Here is a 19,568-nt window from a genome sequence, read left to right on the forward strand (position 1 = left end):
TGAGAGTCACTGGAAGCAGACCACTATTATTAATACTGTCAGTCTAGCTAAGTACAAGGGGGATAGGTAACAGATACCTAGTACTTAATTTACTTCTAATGTGAGTCTTGAGTCCTTGACCAAGTCTTTGGGACAGTTACAGATCAGAATGGAAAGCCACAGTACTTGTAGATAATAGACATTTGGGATCTCAGAGCCCAAGCAGTTTCAAACAGATGACTGCTATTGGTAGACAGAAATGCCAGGCGTGACCTGAACTAATGGCAGCAACTGGCCATGCCCACCTCCCAAAGTCTGAGGTTGCTTCTCCACCTTCAATAGGGTCCATTTTCCCTCTAGGGAAATGCAGAGGACATAAAAATTTTTGATCAATCAGACTGAATCTCATATCCTAATCACTTTCCTTTCCTGGTATTTTACCACAGTGGGAGGAGTGAGGCATTTAGGATCAGATGACCTGGCTCTGCCACTTACTATATAATTTTGGGCAGGTCTCAACCTCTTTAACCTTCACTTTTTCCCAGGATTGTTAGAATTAAAAGAGGTCACGTACGTTAAAGATCATATATTTTATAAACCAAGAAGCACTAAACGAAGGTTAATGCCTTGCTTTCTAGACCTGCTCTTATAAGCATTAGAGAATTGTCTTAATGACAGTGAGCATGAATACAGACTTTTGGTAACAAAAGTCTAGGTGGATTTGACACCTAGCAGTGCCCAAGGAAGGAGAGGTTGTCTTCAGGCCCATAAAAGTCTTAACCCAGGGAGTCCACTTGCTCAAGGCCTCTTGGGCATGGCTCCAGGTCATGGTCCTCAAATTTGGCTCAGAGTAAATCTCTTTAAAATTAAAAAAAAAAAAGTCTTAACCCAGATATTCAATAGCAGCTGCTCACATCTCAGTAGTGCTTTATAGTTTATAAAATGTATTTCCTCATGTTCTCCTATAGCAGTGGTTTTGAAGCAATGGTTTCTGACCAATTAGTGGGTCTTAAAATAAATGGGTCATGCCAGCATTATTTTAAAATGAAATAAGAGAAAGTATCAGAGCAAATGGAGCATAGTAAGGGTGAGTATTGTTTTATGAAACTTTAAAATTATATATATATATATGTATATATATACATGTGTATAGTTAGTCTCAAAGTAAAATATATTGCTGCGAAGAGTGAAAAAAGGAAAAAAATATATATTGCTTACTCTGGGTTGCAGTTAAAACACAAACACAAAATATTGTCCTGCAGGCATCATATGTTAGATATTATATCATCCCCTATTTTATGTAAATATTGGTAAATGCACAGTTAAGACACAAATCTAACTATAAATCACTGCTACCTCTATCATATGAATCTGACCTTAAAGACTAACCCTAGCACCATGTTTTTACCCAGGGTAATAACTAAGTTTGCCCATGGAAGAAACTATGTCCTATGCTTCTGGGCTTCAGTACACTGAAGCTGAGGGAAAGAGATAAACTTCCATTCCTCTGCTAGGATTTTCTGGAAAGGATTCTGAAACTGAAAGTTTAAATGAAAGACAATTTAGACAGAAAAGAGATGGTCTCTTCAACTCTTCCGAAGCCAGGTAACATTGATTTGAAACCTTAGAAGTTACTTATAAAGCAATCAGCAAGTATAAACAAACAGCAAAACCAAGTCAAATAAATTGGAATAATGTCTTTCTGAAATATAAAGGTATACTTTTGTTTTCAAACATATACTAGAACTTAGGTAATGGTGTTGCCAAATATGGGAATTATATTAAAGAGGTAATAATTTGTATTTTATGTAAGTTAGGTAAAAGCTAATAGTAATTGACAAATTCTCCTATTATTTTTTATTTTTATTTTTTTTGAGACAGAGTCTTACTCTGTTGCCCAGGCTAGAGTGCTGTGGTGTCAGCCTAGCTCACAGCAACCTCAAACTCTTGGGCTCAAGTGATCCTCCTGCCTCAGCCTCCCGAGTAGCTGGGACTACAGGCATGTGCCACCATGCCCTGCTAAAATTCTCTTATTCTTTATGTGGTTCCATAGTTTGCCACTTCCTTTCATTGGTAAGCATGCAAATTATAATAGCATGATTTAGAATTTCACTAAACAAAACTCATAATAATAGTTAACATTACAAAGAATTATTTTTGTATAATGATGTATTTAATATCTTTTAGTATACATTATTCATCACATGATTCTGGCTGCAGTGAATTCTCTCTTGCTAGCGACTAACTCAGCACACATTTTTTATCTATTGTGGAGGTAATCAAGCTTTTTAGTTCTAGGAGCATTGAGTGAGGAGGTTGTAACCAACAGATTTAAGGAATAGGTCAGTGATGTTCAGGAAGAGGAGAGAAAGACATTCTCTCCCCTTCCCCCAACAAATCATATCAGGATTACAGGGTGTGGGAGAATTATAGTTTATAAAAATCATACTTAGTGCTGTAATGTTGAAAAAAATACTTAATTTTTCATAATATAGGAAATAAAGTTGGAAAGAACTCCTTGACTGGTGGGAATACAAAGAAGATAGAGCATGAAAGCATTCAGAGCAAGACCTATAATCAATGAGGTGTATGAAAGGTATGAAAGGTTGGGTAGCCACAGGAGATAGTCATTGTGGAAATGGTTCCATTTATACACCTATTTCTATCACTTACCCAGGACAATTACATTGTTTTGAGGTCAATGTTCTTTTAAAATTTGATTTTGTGTAAGAAGAGGCTTTTTAGCCCTGAAAAGTTTATTTACATCTTCCATTTTGTCCATCCCATGAGTTAGAGTTCTCTGCAAGCTAGAATCAGAGGATTATGAAAGTAAGATCATTTAGATTTAATAATTACTATTTAGGGCACCACTAAATGGTGTCAGGTTTTAGGTGGCAGACAGGTGTATAAAAAGAAAATGAACAAAGATTTCACTTATTGGGGCTCAGGCATAACTGCATGCCTGGACTGCCCTGCCACCCACCTGCGGCCAATAAAATCATTCATCACTCTGCAAGAGGGACCAGATGCTTCCATCATCAGTACTCCTTGTTTTTCTGTTTTCTTCTTTGAGGTAGCTAAAAATGTCAGCCAAAAATTTTTTTGAGGCTTTTATGAAGTATATATTCATGTTATGATGCAGAAGATAGGGTCGACTTCTTTGGTTGTGTTATCTGAAAATGTTGGGTGGTGACACTATGCCAAACACTGTAAAATTCATGCCACTAAAAACGGTGGAGTGTTCTGCAAAGCATAATTCTCTGCAGTTTTAAGATTAGACAGTATTGGAATGTTAACAAGAATCTTCGGAGGCCATGAAAGCTTAATATTAAATAGCCCTTTTAATTACAAAGGAGAAAAAAATGGAGAAACTTGTGAAACCTTGCATTCCGAGTGCTGCCACAACTTTGAGAGGAAATTAAGGAATTCCAGAATTTCTTCATCTGCTTCTGCAGTCTTAACTCTGAATTAATGACTGAGTATATCAAACTTCAGCTTTTAAGAAACATCAGCTCACCCTTCATTGGTACTAGTTGAGATGAATCTCCTGATGAAGAAAACTGCTTTGCTTATGTTCAGAAGAGGACTCTCAAAACTGGATGTGCTCTTTTCATGAGCCTAGTACTTGACCACCAAAGACTATTTTTGAAGCTGTATCAAATGAACTGAGTTGGAGAAAATTTTATAGGAGTATATGTTGATGGCACTACAGCAATTCTGTGTTTTAGACCCGTTTTCTGGGCAAAAATTGAAGATAATTTGCATTCAAGATGTACTGAAGCCATCACCACCAAGCATCAACTTCCATCAATTCCCCATAATCTACTGGAAATCTTCAGCCTTGCTGTCAGCATAGACCATTATGAGAAACAGTACATTCCATCCCAGTTTGTCTTGCTTTTTGAACATCTGAATACCATTCAGTGTTTTCTGGTACATACTAAAAGTTTCTTGATTGTCAAAGAGAACTGTATTCAGCTGAATTTATGGACAGAACCCCAATGTTGGAACAATGAAAGAGAACCTATACTTTAAAATTGCAAAAAATTAAAAATTTCAGCAGAGTTTTAACACACTGAAGCTTAAAATACATTATGAAATACTTCAAAACTTGCAAAAAATACAACCATAAAAATAAAGCATATGTATATGTATATATAAGCAAACTCATGCTAAAAATGTCTAATTTTCTTGGCCAATGTTTCGAGGACCAGATTCAGGAATGTTATTTCAAGGAAAAAAGTGAAATATTCAGAATTATTTCAGATATGTTCCTGACCTTGTTCCTAAAACCTACCTTTGGTAGCTTTTGGGAGGAATGTATTTCACACCAATGTTCAGTCCTCACTGGAAGAGATTCAAGAGGAGTTTGTGAAACTCAAAGTCTGATTATTTTGACTAGAATCTTCCAGATAAATACTCCAGAGAAACGAGTGTAAAACGTCTAAACAGATTGGAAGCCTTTATTCCATTCGCTATTCCATTTTCTCCTTACATCTTAAAAAGCTTTTTCTTTTTGGTAATATCTAGCTGTGGGGAGAAAACAGTGCAAGAGTAAAGAGTGTTGTTGAAAGCAGCTTGTGTTTTTTTGCATCTTCTACACCACCCAGGAAAGAAAAGTTCAGGCTTAACAGTGACTTGGTTATCATATCATCTGAATAAATTTTTTCCTTCTAAAATTACCATTGCTTTGATTAATTTTAGTCATGATAGTTAATTTTGAAATTTAAGATAACACCGAAGGAGGGAAAATGTGAGAGTTTTAGGCATATGAAAAGTAGGGGTGTGGGTTACAGAAATGTTGAGAAAAACTGGTATATATCCACATACATCAGACGCGCATCTGTTTACTGAATGTCTTCCCTACTAGGTTCAGCTGTTGACTGCTATATCGCAAGTCAGACTGTTTAAACTTGTTCCTCTACTCCTGGGGCTGTGTCGTGGACCTCATCTTTACACAGATTTGCTACACCTGTGAAATCCTCAACTGCAGTTGCACTATGACCTTACCTCTTAGCCTTCTAGTACACTTAAACACACTGCTATTATACTTGCCCTTCAGCTTTAGGAAGCCCACTGTTCCAGTGACCCCGCATTTTTTTCCTTCCCAACTTATCAGACCCTTGCTAGCCTTACATACTATCCTACTGAGCCTGGACCCCACGATTAGTCTTGACATGAAGACCTGATCCCATGTTGTGAGCTGGACCAGGATTTCTCAACCTCAGAACTATTGACATTTTAAGTGAGATAATTCTTTGTCATGGGGGCTGTTCTATGCATTGTAGGATGCTTAGCAGCATCTCTGGACTCTACCCACCAGCTACAGGTAGCACCCTTCCACTACTTGTGACAATCACAAATGTCTAGATATTGCCAAACGTCCCATGAGGGGACACTGCAAAAGCATCCCCAGTTGAGTCCGTGGTCTAGGCTCAGGGAAAGTGGTCATATCCACATTACCAGCCTCACGTAGGCCCTGTAGCCAGTGCTTGCACTGTTTACACCCCGCAGCCAGTGCCTGGATATAGGGCCTGTGTGAGGCTGGTAATGTGGATATGACCACTTTCCCTGAGTGGTCACTAATGAAAGTGTTCAGTGGAAGAATAGGCTCATCTAGCTGGAACCTCTAAAAGTAGCCTGAGCATTAGTGGATTAATGGATATGATACCCACTTCTCTCAACTCTTGGAAGTGGATGTGGCAGGGTCAACAAACCTTTTTTAAACATTAAAATTACCTATATCACTTCCATTTGGGAGAACAAGGACCATGACAGATAAAGCACTTATACAAGATCAAGATCTAGAAATGATGAGTAATAAAATACAATCACTTGGCCGGGCGCAGTGGCTCACGCCTGTAATCCTAGCTCTCTGGGAGGCCGAGGCGGGCGGATTGTTTGAGCTCGGGAGTTCAAAACCAGCCTGAGCAAGAGCGAGACCCCGTCTCTACTAAAAATAGAAAGAAATTAATGACAACTAAAAATATATAGAAAAATTAGCCGGGCACGGTGGCGCATGCCTGTAGTCCCAGCTATTCGGGAGGCTGAGGCAGAAAGGATCACTTGAGCCCAGAAGTTTGAGGTTGCTGTGAGCTAGGCTGACGCCACGGCACTCACTCTAGCCCGGGCAAAAGAGTGAGACTCTGTCTAAAAAAAAAAAAAAAAAAAAAAAAATACAATCACTTGAGCTACCCCTCAGTTTCAGCAGGGCCATAGAGAACTCGTGTTTTGTTTAGTATTGTTCAGAACTAATACACAAGACCACTCCAGGGGTGGCCCTTGACTGATACATACATCATCAATCCCTAAAGCAATTTCTTAAAACCTAAGGCTTCTGCTATGGAGCATCAACCCTTGGCCTTTATGCTGTGCTTTCTGAAACCTCTATAGGACCTATAGATTCTATGCTGTTTTCCACCCTCTACCCCTGACCACACCGCCCCCCAAGAAATGTTAACCTATAACAGTGAAGTTAATACAAATATTTATTGGCTGGTAAAATGGGGTTACAAGAAGGGGAGACAGGGACACTAGCCCTGTATGTTAAATCTAATAGAACGTTGTGCAAAAATGGAAGTGTTCTCTGTATGTGTACTGTCCAGTACAGTAGGTACAACTAGCTACATGGCTATTAAGCTCTTTTTTTTTTGAGACAGAGTCTCACTCTTTTGCCTGGGCTAGAGTGAGTGCCGTGGCGTCAGCCTAGCTCACAGCAACCTCAAACTTCTGGGCTCAAGTGATCCTTTCTGCCTCAGCCTCCCGAATAGCTGGGATTACAGGCATGCGCCACCATGCCCCGCTAATTTTTTCTATATATTTTTAGTTGTCTGATTAATTTCTTTCTATTTTTAGTAGAGACGGGGTCTCGCTCTTGCTCAGAGCTGGTTTCGAACTCCTGAGCTCAAACAATCCGCCCGCCTTGGCCTCCCAGAGAGCTAGGATTACAGGCGTGAGCCACCGCTCCCGGCTGCTATTAAGCTCTTGAAATGTGGCCAGTGCAACTCAGGAACTGAATTCTTAGTTGTATTTAATTTTAATTAATTTTAAGTAGCCATATCAAATCATATTGAACAGTACAATTCTATACAAGGAAGATAGGTTGAATTCTGGTTCTTCCTAGGACCCTCAGGAGTAAAAAGTCTAAAGGGGAAGATAAAAATAGAGAAATGAGACAACTTTCTTTTTCCAATCAGGAAAGGTAGGCTGGAAGTTGATATTTTTAGACATAAAAAAAGAAAATATTTTATTTTTAAAATCTGACCAAAACAGTTTTCAGCCAGTTGCCACTTCTGATCCAGGTGTATCACAGGTGGGAGGTGTGACAAGGGAAAACTGGTTAAAAAATATCAACTGTATTACCTTCTCCTATCAAAAAAGAGCGGGGCTGGAGTCTCAAAACAGGAGGGCTATAAATATAAAACAAGGTTTTACTTGCTGCCTGACTGAAAATGGGATGTGGTGCAAACCTGGTATTAAAGCAGGTCAGTAGGTTCGTTCTTTCTCCTTTCACAGCAGGTCCTGATAGAGGGTGGTGAGGAGATCTTGGAGTCCTAGAAGGGAAAGCAGTTTGTGCTGGCACAGTTAATGAGAAGAGAGGATCTAGGAGTAACAGGGCTGAAGAGGAGGCGATAGTTCCCCAGGCCATGAGAGCTAAAGGTGGTGATAAGTTTAATTGGTGTCAGCCCACAAACCAAGAGCCCTCAGAGGTGCTATGAGAATCCTGGGTGTGGGGAAATGAGCTCATCTCTGCATGTAAGTGTAGGAGAGTCAACAGGATTCCTGTTATTAGGATACCTGCAAAGAAGGAAGGAAATGGCCCCAAGTTATTACTTGTTCCCCTACCCCCCCCACCCCAAAGAAAGGGGAAAACGCCTAGGTAGAGTGCAGTGGCATCAGCCTAGCTCACAGCAACGTCAAACTCCTGAGCTCAAGCGATCCTCCTGCCTCAGCCTCCCGAGTAGCTGGGACTACAGATGTGGAATTTTTCTACTTTTAGTAGACAGGGTCTCACTCTTGCTCAGGGTGGTCTCAAACTGCTGAGCTCAAGAGATCCTCCCACTTTGGTCTCCTGGAGTGCTAGGAGTGCTAGGATTACAAGCCTGAGCCACCACACTGGCCTATATCAGGGATTTGAATTAGAAATAGCCTTTAAGAAAAAGGAGGCTCATCCCTGCATAGCTATTTCCTCTGCTGAAGTTTGTGTTTAGGCCTTCCTAGCTTTTTTCCTTCATCTTAAAGGACTAGAATGCAAACTTAGAGACCTTTGGTTGACAATTCCAGCTGTAACCAAGCAGGGCCCCACAAAGATAAAGAGGGATCCAGGTGGCCTGTAAGAGGATCCCTGGAGTCCATATCCCCTTTTTCTCTGTTTCCTAGGCGCACCGATTCCCCCTCTCCCTCTGCAGCACAGGATGAGATTTCTCAGCAGGCCCCTGTTATTTAACCTAAGTGTGATCGCGGAGGACTGCTCCTCTCCATCCCTTATACTCTCGAAAGCTAGCCAGCCTCAAGGTTCCATTCTGGCATATTCTCCCACCCTAGTTCATATGAAATTCTCTTCCCAATAGAAAGCTGAAAAGGTGAATTGGGTCTTCTGTTTCTCTCTACCACCTAATGCTTTAAATCCTTTAACGAGAAGGCCAAAAGCTTGCCTTCTCCCAGGATTTCTTACAGCCCTGCCTGGACCATCCCCGTTTCCACAGCCTCTGACTCAGCGCACCTACCCAAGCACCCAGGTCCATGCCACAGTCCATCTCCCAAGGAAGACCCAACAGAATACCTTAGGATCTGCTTTCTGGGGTCGCTATTAGACCTCAGATTCCTGCATAAGATGGACATTGAATCTTTATCAGGAGGTAGACATATTTTAAAAAAATCACGTGATCTCTATGTAAGATCTGTTCCAGGAATTGATTTAATGCCACAGTGCCACAACCCACCTCTCACCAGGAGGAGTGGAACAGCACCTATAACTGTACTCCCACGTTTCCTGGTCTCCAACCTTTTTGTGCTTAATTCTTTAGCCCTCAAACATTAAGTTGCTTCTACAGAGCCCAAATCTAGACAATGGAGTGAAGGAAGTAGGGTAGGGACGAGCCAAAGATTACAAGAGATGTTCAATCCATGAATCCTAAAGCCTTTAGTAAGTACTTATCCTCTCCCTCTCTTATGGCCATCTTACAGCCCTCCTAGAGCCCATCCTGTCCACGGTCTCAGCCCTTAGCTTTTCTCACTTTTTGCCTAGATTACTGAAGTAGTTTCTTAATGCTTCTTGTTTCTAATTTTACTCCTCCAACCTAGCCTCCACCCTGACAACACATGCCTTTGGCAGGTAGCAATAAAAACTTATGCTTTAAAAAAAAAAAAAGTTTAGGCAAGAGAGTGATGAGATCTGAATCCTAAAAAGACTGCCCTAGGCCTCAGGACAAAATCCAGTTTCCTTAGCAGCAAATGCCTTCCTGGCTAGGGCTCCTTGCCCACGTGAGGTTTCACACTCTCTCTTACCATCCCTCTCAAAGCCATCCCTTCCCAACCTCTGCACCCATGCTGATTGCGCTGCCTTGAAAGCCCTTCCTTTAACTACGTGCCCCTTACTATTCAACCTGTGAGGCTGGCCACCCAAATTAGAATCTTCCACATGACAGTAGAGGAATCTTCCTCCACTGGGTGCTGAGCATGCAGGACTGACCAGAAACAGACCAGTCCCTGTGCTCAGGGCCTTCACACATGACAACCCTGAGGGACTGAAATAACTACACATTGAGCAAAGGACCATACACCACCTATGAGAACCTGAAACAGGAATGTGACCTAGACCTGAGGGTCACAGACGCTTCCCTGAGGAAGTAAGCAACCTAGGCGGAGACTCCAAGGAAGCTTAGGTTTAACTAAGGAGGCAAGGAGTAAGGGATGTGGTAAGCTTCCACGCAGAACAGTGTGTGTTCTGTGTGGGAGAGAACTGGTAAGTTGGAGGAGCAGCGGGTGGGCCACGGTAGCCACAAAACAGAGCATGGGGCATGCCAGAGAGTCACAGATTCTGCAGAGCCACAGTAAAGATTTTGGTCATTATCTTAGAGTACAGTGGGAAAGCCACCTGCCCAGAGCTTTAGCTGGCAGTCAGGGCCCCTGTGGTCCTGGCCACACCCCTTCTTCTCAGTCCCTCACCTACCTACCACCTACAGTAGCCCTCACCTGGGCATTCAAGGGAAAACCTGCCCCCACCCCCGTCAAGGTCCCGAATGCTGGCAGGAGACAGAGGCGTGTGCTCCAGAAAAGGCCCTGGACCTCTGGCAGGGAAGCCTCAGGGGCTCTTTCCAACTGTATGACTCCTTCCCGAAAGGAAATGGTGAGACTTTCTTAAAGAGCCTCTCCGACTTCTCCTGGGCATTCTTACCTTCTGTGGAATAAAGGGTGCCCGTGAGGACCCAGGCGTGGGAGAGGGGGCATCGGGGCTGGGCGAGAAGTGATGAGCCCCGCTTAACTCCAGCCAGCAGCGCCGGGCCCGGCCAGGAACGGTCTTGCCAACAGGGCGTCGGCCGGCTTCGGAGTCTTCCCCAAAAAGCAAGTGGGGGCCTCCAACAGGCTTCCCACCTCCGTGAGGCCGGAGAGAAAGTCCCCTGGGCGAGGAGGAAGACGCCGGATGGCCCAGCCGGCGCAGGCACGGGCAGACTTCTATGGGAGGAGCGCGGCTGATGGTTCGACCCTTCCGGGAGCAGAAGGACGTCACCCTGCTGGAAGAGGCAGGGCTCCCTTTGCTGACGGAGCGTCAGTCCGCCGCCTCCTCCCGAGAGGTGGAGTCCCTGGCCCCGGCCAGGCGCGTGTGCCTCTGCGGGGAGCTGTGGTGCCCCCAAGAGAGGTAGGCGAGGATGGGTCGACGCCAGCTAGCGCCGAACGGGAAAGGCAGCCGCTCCGCCCCAAGCTACACCTGAAGTCGCCCCAGAGGTGGGGCGGCCCCTTCCTCTGCTCGGGATTGTCCTTCAGCGGCCATTGTGGCCTGCGGGCATCCCCTCCGGGCGTGTGGAGGGTGTTGGAGGAAAACTCCGAAGGGAAAGCCCGAATCCTGCAGGGTCTGGTCGTCGGGAAAGTCCACCATATATTCCATTTCTCCTCCTCGGGCTGGCACTGCCATCGAGGTCCCGGTGGGCTCCAGGACAAAACCCCAATTCCCCTCTCTGCCCCACTGGAGGGCCGCTGTCAGAATCGTGTCTTTCAGGGTAAGGGACGGGCGCCGGGAGAGTCCGGCTGGCGGATGGAGGGACCTTGCGAGGTCTCGGTCTCGCGAGGCGGGGAGAGAGGCGGTGCCCGGGCGGGGCGGGGCAGAGGTGGGCGGGGGCCCGGGAGAGGGGCGCCAGCCGGCGAGGGGCGGGGCTGGCCTCGGGACTGCCTGGCTTCCGGAAACGGGACCTGCGGAGCAGAAAGTTCCCTACCTTGAACGTGCGTGAGGGACCCGGAGCGGGGCTCGTGTTGAGCCTGGGCTCCCGGCCCTACCTCAGGTGAGGAGCAAGCCCGGGGCGCTAGGAGTCTGCTTTTCAGGCTGCGGAGCAGCATGGCCAGGATGGCGTCCTGCGAAGCCCAGCGGGGACTGCGGAGGAAGGCAGGGGAGTCTGCAAGGGGTCTCAAGAAAGAAAGCCTGGCCTTCTGCGGCAGCTTTGCCACTGCCCGTCGCCTGACTTCTGCCTTCCTACCCGCATTGCCAAGATCCTTCTTAAAGCCTTCGAGGCCGTATGTCAACTGCCTCCTCCACCTCACTGCTCGGTCCTCAGCTCCTCCGACGCTCCAGCTCAGGGTCTTTGCATTCACTAACTCTTCCCTCCGATTGAAACATTCTTCCCCCATATAACTTACCTCCGACGGGAACATTAGTCTCCCATATACCCACTGGGCTTTCTCACATCTCGGTGTGTCTTTATTCCAATCTTCCCCCTTCACCCCTCTTCCCCCGCCATAGGATGTAAACTGCAAACAAAACAAAATAAAGCAGGGGCCCCGTATGCCTTGTCACAGCTGGGATACCCCAAGACCTAAAACAGGGCCTGGTACCCAAGAGATACTCAGTTCCATAGCGTTTACTGTGCCAGACGTTGTTCTGGGCGCTTTATCTATTTACTCCTTTACTTTCCACACCACCATGTGATTGTACGTATTATCCAATTACTATTTCCAATCTCATTTCACAGATGAGAAACTAAGGTTAATACATGTTACAAGTAGAAAAATAAATACGTATAGTGCCCCCTTTATTTTGCATAGATGTTAGCGGCTGCTATCATCCGGATCGGTATGTCTCCCTTTGAAACTGAGCATGGGCGCTGCCAACGCTGACCCTTAATAGTAAGGGACGTGTGAGAACGGAAGGCATTGCTTATTTACCTGCCGCGCGGTTGAGCGGAAAGCCGGCAGGCAGCCAAGTATCCATGTTCCACCGCTTCCCTGTCTCGGGACACCTTCAGGGCACGTCTGGCCCTCCGGACCCGTGGGATTTTCTACGTGGTGGGCAGGCGTGGAGGGGGCTTTCGACTGGAGTCCCCAAAAGTCAGAGCCTGAAGGTCCTTCCTCTCCGGTCCTTTCCGTTTCTGCGAGTTTTTGGCGCCCTTGCCTAGGCGGGAAGGAGTGGCCGTCTAGCAACACACAGGCCGATATATATATGTGTGTGTGTGTGTACATATATATATATATATATATATACATACATTTTTTTTCCAGCCCCCACCGCCGGCCCCCCACGTCAGCCAGACTGCGGAGGCAGCTGGCGGCAGCCTAGATTTTTATTTAGTCATACGGGTAACTCTCTTCTGCCTTAGTCCTGCCTGGACTAAGTCCTTTTGGACTTGGAGTGCATCAGAACATAAACCTCCCGAGGGAAGAGCCGCCCTCTACACATGAAAATGTGTTAGACTTTGGTAGTTCACATGCTCACGGTTTTAAAGTTTCTTTTAAAAATTTTAATGCCGTATTTTTAAAATGGTCCATCCCTACTCCCAGTAGCGAACTGAAAATCTCCCTCCGCGTTGCCCACCCACGAAGCACCAAGCGGAAAAGGCGGGGCTCGCACCCTGCCACTAAGGGGCGGAGAAGCCGCTCGGCGATCCCTTATGGGAATGTACGCTTCACCTCTTTCGCTTCTTCGGCATCACACCTTAAATCATCGTCTTAGGAGCCTTTTTAAACACCTGAATGTATTTGCATGGCGGAGAGACCACAACATCAGGCGATTTCACCTCCCCCTTTAAACTACAGGGCGCCGCCATCTTGAGCAGAAATATACAATGGGGGTTGCCGTTTTGCTTGAGCCGGCGGGAATTTCCGGTTCCGGCGGGGGGCGGTTGTTCTTTCTTTTTCTCCGCAGGGCCGCGGCGGGAGTGGCTGTGGTGCTCGTCTCTCTGAGCTATCCGGAGCCATCCTCATTGCCGCGGCGACACTCGCACCCGCCGTCACCATGACTGAGCAGATGACCCTTCGTGGCACCCTCAAGGGCCACAATGGCTGGGTAACCCAGATCGCTACGACCCCGCAGTTCCCGGACATGATACTGTCTGCTTCTCGCGGTACGGGCTAGGGTGCGGGACAGATTGGGGGACTAGGGGTTGCGTGTGCCGCGTGGCTGGGCCGGTAGCGCGCGAGTTGGCGGGCCTGGCAGATTTCTCAGGCCGGGCGAACTATATTGCAGAAGAACACTGAAATCAGCCTGTGGCTGCTAGGAAGGTTAGAGAGTTGGGGGCTTTTTTCCTTTCTTGCCTGCCTCCCCGCAGATGTGGCTAAGTGTTTGCAGGGACCCACGGACGGGCGGAGCGGTGATGACCCCAACATGCCATCTGAGTGCCTGTGCTGAAATCCAGAGGCTGTTTCTGAGCTGCCGCCCTGTTCACAGCTCGGTGGGACGGGGGTGGACTCTAGGGGGCCTCCTGACTCATCTCTTTCTGGCCCGTCCTTTCTACCCTCTGTTCTCTCATTCCCTTTGTACCTGATTGCGTTTGGAGGCTTCTTGTGCCTTCCATTTGCTCCCACACTATTTAAAATTGTCTGGCGCTAGGATCATGTTTGGCTCTCAGTCGTAAAACTGGAGTGCGACACGTTTCAGTAAAAGCATCCAGTCCTGTAGTGCAAAAAGTGACTTTTCCAGGATTGACTGCCACACTGCAAAAAAAATTTGTTTACCCTGGGGCCACGGGGTTTTATTATAAAAACTTTGAAAACAAGACAATCCTTTCTAATATAACGGAAAATTTGTTACTTTTTATTTTCTATGCAACTTGAAAAATAGTTCATAAGGGTAAAGGTAAAGAGATGTGTGAATTACATATGCTTCAGGAGGCCCTGGGCTTAAAACTAGCCTGAGTTAAATACAGCTCACGTGGCAGTTGATGTGTTAATTACTGTGTTTCTGTCGGGCTGAGAAGTAGTCACAGGAGGCCCGCAGGTAGCCAACAGCTGTGTTTCTGTATTCTGAGAAAAGATAAAATAGTTTAATTAGTCTGAATCTCAGGAAAGGGTCTCCATGGCACCTGAGTTAAATTCTCAGGGTACAGTCTGGCTGTACCTGTGATTTTATTCTGGATAGTGAGTCACTCAGCCCTGGCCTAGCAAATGCTCTTGTAGCCTATCGTTCCCGTCCTCCCTTACGTGTCCTTAATTTGTCATCTTGTTACCCCACCCACTGTAACCTTGAGACATCCTGAATTACCTAGTAGGTTGGCATGTGGGCTGCAGAGTTCCTCACTCGTTTCCTTCTCTGTTTCATCTCTCCTTAGATAAGACCATCATCATGTGGAAGCTGACCAGAGATGAGACCAACTACGGTATCCCGCAGCGTGCTCTGCGGGGTCACTCCCACTTCGTTAGTGACGTGGTCATCTCCTCAGATGGCCAGTTTGCTCTCTCAGGCTCCTGGGACGGAACCCTGCGCCTCTGGGATCTCACAACGCAAGTAGCCACTCTCTTAGCTCTGGGGGCTTGGGAGAAAGCTGGGCAGAGATGAGGTCGATTGGGCAGGGGGCAGTTTCCCCGGGGGAAATCAGGTCCACCTGGAACTGTAAAGCAGAGTACTTGGACAAGGTAGCTGTGGTGGTTTGGCCTCCTGTGCTTTAATTGAGTTGAGTTAGCTCAGAATTGCTGAGGGGTGATCTGGTGGAACATTTTTGCCAGGTGCAGCAGTTTGGAGCAGGCAACACTAGTTTGAGTATGTTTTATCTTGAAGGCTCTGTCCTGGATAGGCGGTTGGCAGGTGGAATAGAGGGTCCTGGTGATGACAGATGACATTGTCAGCCAACCCCCATGTGGGAGTGAGGACATGTCCTGCAATTCTGAAGGGATTCTCTGGCACATGGATACTTAGCCAAGGGCTTGCTGTGATTAGAGCCGCTTCCCAGGGTTTCGTGAGTGCTGCAGAGGGACAGGGACTAGGCCAGGAAAATGATGTCACTGGACGAGTGTTTGCAAAGTCTGTCTGGAGAATGATCGAGTTCTCCCTCCCAGGGGCACCACCACGAGACGATTTGTAGGGCATACCAAGGACGTGCTGAGTGTGGCCTTCTCCTCTGACAACCGGCAGATTGTCTCTGGATCCCGAGATAAAACCATCAAGTTATGGAATACTCTGGGTGTATGCAAGTACACTGTCCAGGTAAAGTGAAGGCGTGGGCAGAGAGCACATGTCAAAAGGTTTTCTCCCACCCTTTTTCTTAACCTTTGCTTTAATGTGGTGATTTTAAAGTCTTGTCGGGAATTTAAAGAGACATCAAAGGTTCAAGTTCCAAGGATGCCAATGCAAAGCTGCCAACATGCCTCCCACTGAAGGGAGGGGTGGGGGATCCAGAGTTTCATGAGGCAGGACTGTTTCCCCTTCCTCCTTTCCTCTCCATCCTCTAGGATGAGAGCCACTCGGAGTGGGTGTCTTGTGTCCGCTTCTCACCCAACAGCAGCAACCCTATCATCGTTTCCTGTGGCTGGGACAAGCTGGTCAAGGTGAGCTTTGAGCCACGGCACAGGCCTTTACCCGCCAGAATGTGCTCCTCGACAAAGTCTCCAGCTTCAGAGGTTTTTGCAGATTCCCTCAGTTGACTTTTCCTGAAGTAGCTCATTAGCTCCTTTTAAGTCAGCACACAGCATTTGGTACCTTTTTAATCTCAGCTGTCCTTGAGTGGTCAGGACAAGTTTTTAACCTTTTCTTCTTGTTACTACTGATGGAATGATAAATGGGCACTCTATCCAGGAATGCTTTTTAAACAAGGTGCCATACCTCTTTTGTTGGGCCTGAACCCTCCTGCTCTAGTCAGGCCAGAGCTAGGTGCCTCACCTGTCAACCCCACCCATCTATGTAGGTATGGAATTTGGCTAACTGTAAGCTGAAGACCAATCACATTGGCCACACGGGTTATCTGAACACGGTGACTGTTTCACCAGATGGATCGCTTTGTGCTTCTGGAGGCAAGGTATTCTGGGGCCAAAAGTGTCCTACTCAGTGAGGGACAGTATCGTGGGAAGAATACTTAACCAGTGTCTTTAATGTAAAATTGAAATGACAGTTAAAAGGTTAGCGGGATTGATGGAGGAGGATGATGAGATAGCAGTCCAACAATGTGTTTCTGAACATCAGTTTCTGAAAATGGTGTAGCAAAAGGCATGCTGTTTAAAAGAAAAGAATTGTTTTCTATAATGTTGGGTTTCTTGGAGCAATTGATGAGGTTGGTATTCTGTTTTCAGAACTGATCATAGTAATTTATTTATAACTTGACAGTGGCTTTTGGTAGGTGAGGTGTTCTGCATTAAAGGAAAGGCATACAGAAATAAATAATTAGTCCTTTGAGTCATTGGCTTTCCGGAAGTCTGGGGTACTGGGAGAAAGTATGAAGGATGGATTCTGACAGAATTCTGGAGATAGGTGGGATTAACATCTGGAAGAGGTTACACTGCCCTGACTCACCTTACCTGTCTGCCTAGGATGGCCAGGCCATGCTATGGGATCTCAATGAAGGCAAGCACCTTTATACACTAGATGGTGGGGACATCATCAATGCCCTGTGCTTCAGCCCTAACCGCTACTGGCTCTGCGCTGCCACAGGCCCCAGCATCAAGATCTGGGTGAGTGTGGGCTGTGGTGTGGTTCAGCCTGAGTGCCTGGTGCACACGGTGAGCCCTGGCAATGTTGTGATGACTGTAGGTGCCACCTGACTCCCAGCTGGGAGCCAGGCTTCCTGAATAAATGGCTAATCGTCAGACTGTCAGTGGAGACCCGGCAAGTTTAAGTTTCCCAGGATGGGGATTCGCAGTGGTGGGATGGCCATGTATAGCAGCTTACTCAACCTCAGCACAAATTGACATTTTGGTCCGGACAATCCTTTGTAGTGGGCTGCTGTGTTGTGCATTTTAGTATGTTCAGCAGCATCTCTAGCATTTACCCACTAGAAGCCAATAGCAAACCATCCTTCCCTCCCCAGTAGTGGCAACTGAAAATGCAGGCAGATGTAGCCACATGTCCCCTGGGGGCAGAGTCATCCTGTTGAGAATCTGAGTTATGAAGGGGCTTTGAGGGGGAACCTCTGTCGTGGATGGAAGCGTTCAGGGTGTTTTCGTTGGTATTACCCTGTTCCCAGGACTTAGAGGGCAAGATAATTGTAGATGAACTGAAGCAAGAAGTTATCAGTACCAGCAGCAAGGCAGAGCCACCCCAGTGTACCTCTCTGGCCTGGTCTGCTGATGGCCAGGTAAGTCAGTTTGTCCTCTGAGGTGACTCGGTTTCCAACTTTTCTTTCTTTTCTTTTTTGTTTCTGTTTTGAGATGGGGGTCTTTCTCTGTTGCCAAGTCTGGAGTATAGTGGGGTAGCTTGATCATAAGTCACTGTAACCTCCAACTCCTGGGCTCAAGTGATCTCCCGCCTCAGCCTCCTGAGTAGCTGGGACTACAGGCATGTACCACCAAGCCCCAGCTAGCCTTTTCCCTCTTTCAGCTGTTAGTGTGTCTGGTTCGTCAGGCACAAGATCAGTGTATTTGACATAAAGTGAAATGACAAAAAAGATTAGCGGGTTGATTAGCATGATATAGTTAGCCATGCCAATGTGTTCTTGCACCAAGGAAGAAAGGTGATTTGGAGGACAGTGGTTACCACTCTTCAGTTTATACCTTGCTTAATTTGACCAGATTTTAAATGTCTGGATCCTTATCACTGGCTGTTTCTTCCTCTAGGAGTATATAATCACCACCTACAATCTGGTAGTTGAAGTAATGATCTTGAAACTTCAGAAGGAATTTTTTTCTTTTTTAGCAATCAGTGGGGTTCTTAAAAGGCAGGCCTTTACTGGCACTAGTGGAACTGCAGAGTTCATGGCTGACCTATCATTGTCTTTTCTCTCCTGCAGACTCTGTTTGCTGGCTACACAGACAACCTGGTACGTGTGTGGCAGGTGACCATCGGTACTCGATAGAAATTTACAGCAGAGCTTTTAGAAATAAACTGGTTTTCTGACTTAAGGCTCCGTCCCTATCTATGTTGCTTATTGGTTAAGAAGCCATTAGTTGAGGCATTGGCAACCTGGAAGCTGGGGGCGAAACGTGGAGACCAAGTAAACGAGTCCTTGAGGGGAGAGGGAGATGTCGTTCTGTGTCCGTTTTTTGTAGGGTTGCAGTGGCATCAGATGTACCATTTATGGGAAGTCGTGAGGGAGTTTTCCCAAACTTGCCCCATCCCTATGTCCTACAGTCCAGTACAGGTCATCAGCCTACCTTAAGCCTAGGGAAGCTGTTCCTGAGTGAAAGGGACAGATTGTTTCAAAGTGATTGCAATCAAGTTGGGAATAGCAGACTCCTCGAAACTTCAGGTTAGCACAGTCTCCATCAACTTGGGTCTTTGATCAAGATGGGGTGGGTGTTTTTTTTTAAATCTTCAAGGCAAGCCAACTCTCACCAGAAGAATTGGTGCTTAATCACAACTTGTTTAAAGTTCTCAGTGGCCTGGGGAGTATTCATAAATTAAAATAGGCCCTTCCAAACAGTTCTCAACCTACACCTGTTAGTCATAAGGATGGATGCCTTGTGAAAGATCAGAAATGGCTGTAAAACTACCACTGTCATTTCAGATCTCAGTACAGGTGTGGATGCAATAACCTTAACTCAGTTGAGACCTCAAAACTGCAGTTTTCTTGGCACAGTACTCTAGTGACAACTGCAGCATATTGAAGGTATATATGTGCCCCCCATTCCTACTCTCTTGAGTCATAATGGTCATGAGGCCTTTGGCTTGAGTTTCAGCTAGGTATTGGTCACACGCATCCTTGGAAACGTTCCAGAGACCTGGGCTTGTGAGCTATTGGTATGAGATTCTCGGGGGAACCTCAGTCCTACAGTCTCAAAGCAGTGGTAGAAAAGAAATGGCAAATTATCTTCAAGTAAATTCTCAACATTGCCAGTAAGGAAACTAGGTAAGGTGTTCAAAAGGAAGGTGGGGAAGAAGAGCAACATCCAGTCCTTGTTGATTGAGGTGTGACAGGTGCAGAAATGTGGCATGAAGTAGAACTACCAGTTCTCCGTTGTGTGCTCACTGGAGGGATAGGCTTACTGCGAGAAAGAAATCACTTGAATTACATCCTGTTTCTGTT

General features: G+C 46.2%; 1 protein-coding gene across 1 annotated transcript; it reads left to right on the plus strand.

Annotated features, from left to right (window-relative positions):
• Positions 1 to 12,727: 12,727 nt before the first annotated feature.
• Positions 12,728 to 18,439, plus strand: GNB2L1 (guanine nucleotide binding protein (G protein), beta polypeptide 2-like 1). Its single transcript, XM_012654658.1, has 8 exons — positions 12,728 to 13,526; positions 14,730 to 14,901; positions 15,454 to 15,601; positions 15,847 to 15,942; positions 16,299 to 16,409; positions 16,918 to 17,058; positions 17,571 to 17,681; positions 18,333 to 18,439. Exons 1-8 carry the CDS (start codon positions 13,418 to 13,420, stop codon positions 18,396 to 18,398), a joined length of 954 nt encoding a protein of 317 aa, XP_012510112.1. The 5' UTR covers positions 12,728 to 13,417; the 3' UTR covers positions 18,399 to 18,439.
• The last annotated feature ends 1,129 nt before the right edge of the window (positions 18,440 to 19,568 follow it).

Source organism: Propithecus coquereli, unplaced genomic scaffold, assembly GCF_000956105.1.
Source record: "Propithecus coquereli isolate 6110/MARCELLA unplaced genomic scaffold, Pcoq_1.0 Scaffold443, whole genome shotgun sequence".
In the NCBI taxonomy this organism is placed as follows: Eukaryota; Metazoa; Chordata; class Mammalia; order Primates; family Indriidae; genus Propithecus; species Propithecus coquereli.